The sequence below is a fragment of the Miscanthus floridulus genome, unplaced genomic scaffold, assembly GCF_019320115.1.
Source record: "Miscanthus floridulus cultivar M001 unplaced genomic scaffold, ASM1932011v1 fs_880_1_2, whole genome shotgun sequence".
NCBI lineage: Eukaryota > Viridiplantae > Streptophyta > Magnoliopsida > Poales > Poaceae > Miscanthus > Miscanthus floridulus.
In genome coordinates, this window is record NW_027097399.1 from 54,390 (window position 1) to 60,000 (window position 5,611).

At 45.6% G+C, this 5,611-nt stretch overlaps 1 protein-coding gene across 1 annotated transcript; it reads right to left on the reverse strand.

The window, feature by feature from the left end:
• Window positions 1-2,894: 2,894 nt before the first annotated feature.
• On the reverse strand, window positions 2,895-5,105 carry LOC136533439 (uncharacterized). Its single transcript, XM_066525990.1, has 2 exons — window positions 4,720-5,105; window positions 2,895-2,916 (listed from the first exon to the last, which is right to left on the reverse strand). Exons 1-2 carry the CDS (start codon window positions 5,103-5,105, stop codon window positions 2,895-2,897), a joined length of 408 nt encoding a protein of 135 aa, XP_066382087.1.
• Window positions 5,106-5,611: the final 506 nt, after the last annotated feature.

Below are 5,611 nucleotides of genomic sequence, written 5' to 3' on the forward strand. Positions count from 1 at the left end.
CTTCTTCCCATTTCCACTCGGGTATCTTCATAGGTTGTAGTAAACCTGCTGGCCTCTGATGTTCTGCTTTCACTCTTTGGCACGTGTCACATATAGCCACATGTTCTGCTACGTCTCTCTTTAGTCCATACCACCAGTACCTCTCTTTAAGATCAAGGTACATTTTAGTACTTCCTGGGTGTATGGAATAGGCTGAGTCATGAGCTTCCCTCAAGATAGACTCCCTAATAGATTTCACTTCTGGCACACAAATCCGTTTGCCAAACCATACTGTCCCTTGATCATCCATATGGAATCCTAGGGCTTTACCAATCACTATACGCTCTGCAATATCCTTGATCCTCTCATCACCCATCTGTCCTTTACGAATCTCTTGTTCCAGAGTGGATTCTACCTCTAACTCCATGGTGTTGGCCACAATACCCAAATTCAAGTATTTGAACTCCTCACACAACTCTTCAGGTAGTTGAGTTGTATAGGCCATGTTCACATAACTCCTTCTACTCAGGGCATCCGCTACAACATTAGCCTTTCCCGGGTGATAATGTATATCCAAATCATAATCCTTGATTAACTCTAGCCATCTACGCTGCCTCAGATTCAGATCTGACTGCGTGAATATGTACTTCAAACTCTTGTGGTCCGTATAAATCTCACACTTATGACCAATCAAGTAGTGCCTCCAAATCTTAAGAGCATGCACCACAGCTGCCAATTCCAGATCATGAGTCGGATAATTTAGCTCATGTTTTCTCAGCTGTCTAGATGCGTAGGCAACAACTCTGCCTTCTTGCATAAGAACACCTCCTAGACCTTGCCGTGAGGCATCACAATAGATAGAGAAACTTTTGGTGAGATCAGGTAAGATGAGCACTGGAGCAGAAGTCAGTCTCTTCTTCAACTCCTCAAAACTATCCTAGCATTGTTTAGTCCATACAAATTTGGCATTCTTCTCCAACAACACAGTCATGGGCTTGGCTAACTTAGAGAATCCCTCGATGAACCTCCTATAATACCCAGCCATACCTAGAAAACTCCGAATCTCACTAACATCCTTAGGTGGCTTCCAACTCAACACATCTCTAACCTTCTTGGGATCTACTGCTATTCCTCCATTAGAGATTATGTGACCAAGGAAAGATACTTCTTTTAACCAGAACTCACATTTGCTGAACTTGGCATAAAGTTGATGTTCTCTAAGCTTTTGCAACACCAATCTCAAATGCCCTTCATGTTCTTCTTCATTCTTAGAATACACTAGTATGTCATCAATGAACACGACGACAAACTTATCAAGGTACTCCATAAATACTTTGTTCATCAAATACATGAAGTAGGCAGGTGCATTAGTCAGACCAAAAGACATAACTGTGAACTCATACAGTCCATAGCGAGTCACAAAGGCGGTCTTAGGGATGTCAGTACGCCTTATCCTCAACTGATGGTATCCAGATCGAAGATCAATCTTGGAAAACACACAAGCCCCTTTCAATTGGTCAAATAGGTCATCAATTCTAGGCAATGGGTACTTGTTCTTAATTGTGACCTCATTAAGTGACCTGTAGTCTATGCACATCCTTTGTGTACCATCCTTCTTTTCTACAAACAGTACTGGTGCACCCCATGGTGATGAACTAGGTTGAACATAACCCTTATCTAGCAATTTCCTTAGTTGTTTCTTAAGTTCTGCTAATTCATTCACTCCCATTCTATAGGGTCTCTTAGCTATGGGTGCAGTTCCAGGTAAAAGTTCAATTATAAACTCGATGTCTCGGTCAGGTGGCATACCTGGCAATTCCTCGGGAAAGACATCCGGGTACTCATTTGCTATCCTTATATCTTCTAAGGTTGTACCCTCCAACTGATTAACCCGACAGATTTCTGTAGCAGACTGAGTTGCCACAAACACCACTTCTTCTCCAGTTGAAGTGATAAGATTCACCGAGCTATTACCATAATTAATAACTGCTTTCTGCAACCTTAGCCAATCCATACCCAAGATGACATCGATACCGGTGGAATTTATGACTACAAGATTTGCTTGAAATTCTACCCCCCTTATGCTGAGACTAGCAGCTAAGCATATCCACTCTGCTTTCATTACCCCACCAGGTGAGCTTACTAACATGTGTTTCTTCATAACACTTACTGGAATACCATGCTTCTTTATGAATGTGTATGTTATGAAGGAATGCGAAGCACCAGAATCAAAAAGTACTGTAGCTGAGTTTGAGTTGACCGGAAACGTACCGATCACCACATCCGGTGCCTCCTGAGCTGTTTCAGCAGTAACATGATTCACCTTTCCCCGAACGTAGTTCTGCTGTGAGTTAGTCTTCTTGGGGCATCTATTAGAGTAATGTCCCGGCTCCCCACAATTGAAGCACTTGTTGTCATTAACTGCATTTGGCGCTTTTGGTGCGCCATTCCTCTGCGGAGCATTGGGGGCATTATTCCTCACTGGTACATTATTGGGTTGCTGCTGGCGCTGAGCTGGTGCCTTGAACTGTTGTTGCTGCTGTTGTGCACGCTGCTGCTGCTGGTTGCGATTGAGACCTGTCTGGCCTTGATAGCGCTGCTGAGATTGAGTTTGTTGAGGGTTGGTACGGAAGCAAGAGTTGCTCCCAGATTGCTGTCCTTGAAATTTTCTCTTCTTGTCCTCCATCTGGCGGCGCTTGTTCTCAATCACTAAAGCTTTGTCCACCAGCTGCTGGAAGTTAGCAAAGGTATGGGACAACAGCTGGTACTGGAGACCATCATTCAAGCCCTCCATAAACAGCTCTTGCCTCTTTCCATCCTCGTCTACCTCAGTAGGTGCATACCGTGACAATTGTATAAACTTGTCACGATATTCAGCAACAGTCATGCCCCCCTGCTTGAGAGCCAAGAACTCCTTATTCTTCAGCTTCATCAGTCCTGCAGGCACGTGATGGGTGCGAAAAGCACTGCGGAACTCAGCCCAAGTGATGGGATTAGCTTCGGTACGGCCGAAGCGAAATGAGTCCCACCAATCTAGTGCAGCTCCTTGCAACTGTCCAGAAGCATATAAAACCTTCTCCTTATCATCACACTGGGCAATCTCCAGTTGCCTCTCAATGGCACGTAGCCAATCATCAGCTTGGAGTGGATCGGCAGAGTGCTTGAATACAGGTGGGTGTCCTTTCAGAAACTCTCCCCTCTTATCCCTGACATGAGGGGGTGCATTTCCATTCCCTTGCCCCATGTTCTGCATGTTCTGGGCCATCTGCTGAAGCAACTGGGTCTGCATCATCATCAGCTGCTCCATGGAGACTGGGGGTGGTGGTGGCAGTTCCTCGCCTCCCTGGTTGTTTCTCCTGGTGTTCACCATCTGTAGAGGCATCATATAAGTCTCACATGTCCAAGCATATAACTCTTACAAGATACTGGTGTAACAAGAGTAGGTGTAGACAAGAGATATATGTAGGGTATGCAAGAAGATATTTGTTCTGAATTTTTCCAGCGAGTTGGATAGCAGCAGTGCTGTAAAACGAGCATATCTCAGTCTCTGTTTATCACATGATTGCGTAGCATACCTTTCTGGAAAGCTTATGAAATTCTCTACAACTTTCGTTTAGAATACTTTTTCAGATTCCAACGTTTACTTAGTCAAATTCAGACGATAAGAAGTACTGTTCCGGAATCCTGACAGCACAGAAACCTCGACTTACAACAGTTGTATCTCACAATTTATAATAGCTATTGAGGTGATTCCAGAGCCAGAAGAAAGATGTTGAAGTCTACTTATCTCCATAAAAATTTCATGACCTTTGAGTATCTAGATTGTGAGATATGAACTGATAAAGACAGACTGTTCCGAAAGATACAAAATGGACAGCATGATAAAACGAAACCCAACTATTTATTCATAATATTCCTAAACCTTAACCTTAACTAAATGACCGTGGACATGCCCACAAGTCATCACAATCATATCAAAGATCCAAATCAAACATTATTCATAATGATAAACATCCAACCATGCAACTAACACTTGTCCAACCATTAAAAGAAAGAAACTAAATACTCTCTCGCGTAGCTACGCGTGCTTATTACATATTTTTAAGACTCTCCTATGGGTACGGGTCGATGGTGGTGCTGGTGCTGGGGTCTCCAGACTCTCCTCTGGTCCTCGGGGGTGACTGAGCGGGTACTCCTGAATCTTCCACATCTGGACCTCCCAGCTGTTGCTTCAGTGTAGCGTTCTCACGAGCCAGCTGCATGTAGGCCCTCCCCATGGCATCGAGCTCGTCTAGGGCATGATCCAAGTCAGTGTGGGTCTCAGCCAAGCACAACAGGGTAGGCCTCAGCCTCAGGTTCGCCTCTCCAACTGGTGTAGCGATGTTGCACGTAGACTGTCCGCTCCGACGGCGGGGAAGATAGCGGTCATCCTCCCAGGCGATGTCGTCGAAGTGACGGTCGCGGTTGACCATCAACGCCTGTCGAGCTGCATCCTTGATGACGGCTGCACGTGTGAGCCGTGCAGTGGTGGCGCGGTGGATGTAGCGCACCCGAGTCCCCTCTCGGATGTACACTTCTGTCTCCCAGAAGCCGGTGTAGTCGGGGTGGGTCCAATGCTCCGTCCTGTACTGTACAGTGCCTCCGGGGTGGTAGCGATGCACAAGTGCGAGAAGCCTAGGGTGGTAGTAGCCATCACCCTCCAAGTCGTAGTGGATCTCCGCAGTCCATCCCTGAGCCAACGGTGCATTGTGATCATCATCATTTTCTTCATCCCCATTGTCTCCACCGTCTCCATCGTCCCCACTGTCTCCACCATCTCCACCGTCATCACCTCCATCAGCATCAGAATCATCAGAACCATCTCCATCATCGGGGTCACCAGCTCCCTCCTGGCCACCCTGTTCCTGCTCCTCCATAGGATCCTCCTCAGACTCTTCTATCTCAATGGGCTCCTCGAACATAGGCCCCTCTTCTGTTTCTTCGTCCATTGGGTCTTCAAGCACGTCCTCCAGAGGTTCCCCCATGGGCACCTCCACAGGCGGTTCCTCTTCCAGGTTCCTCAGGGCTTCCACAAGATGTGCCGGGACACGCTTGCCCAAAGTGAACCTGGTCCTCCTGGTGGGCATCGGAAGGGTCCTCTTGCGCGCGGTCAGCTTGGTACGGGCCATCTATAAGAATGAAAAGGTTGAGTATTAGAACAAAATAATTTTTGGCAACGGATAAAGAACAGAATATAAGCAAAAATTTTATAGCAAACTAAAGTAGTAAAATAAGATAATGTGATCCTAGAAACGTCCATTTCTAACTAGGTTGTTCGTCCTACAGTCAGTTATGGCTCTGATACCAATTTGTCGCACCCAATTTTGCAAAGCAAAACCGAGTACTCATATATGTGCGCCCAGGATGTCCAAACACACACATATATCACAAATTGCAATAATATCAAAGTAAAGTACTTATTACATCGCATATCTCATCATAAAAGTTAATACAAAGTTTGCTCAATGGCAATATTATTACAAACACAGCGGAAATAACTAGCCCAACTGCCATAGGGACTCCAACTGGTGAACGTCTCCCTAGTAGTCCTGGACATCCTCTGGAAACTCTTCATATCCATTATCTGTTACCC

Coding starts and splice junctions, on each gene's coding strand:
- LOC136533439 (XM_066525990.1), bottom strand. CDS start 5,105: ATGCCCACCAGGAGGACCAGGTTCACTTTGGGCAAGCGTGTCCCGGCA. Junction 2,917..4,719: donor GATGATGATCACAATGCACC/GTTGGCTCAGGG, acceptor ACGTGCCTGCAG/GACTGATGAAGCTGAAGAAT.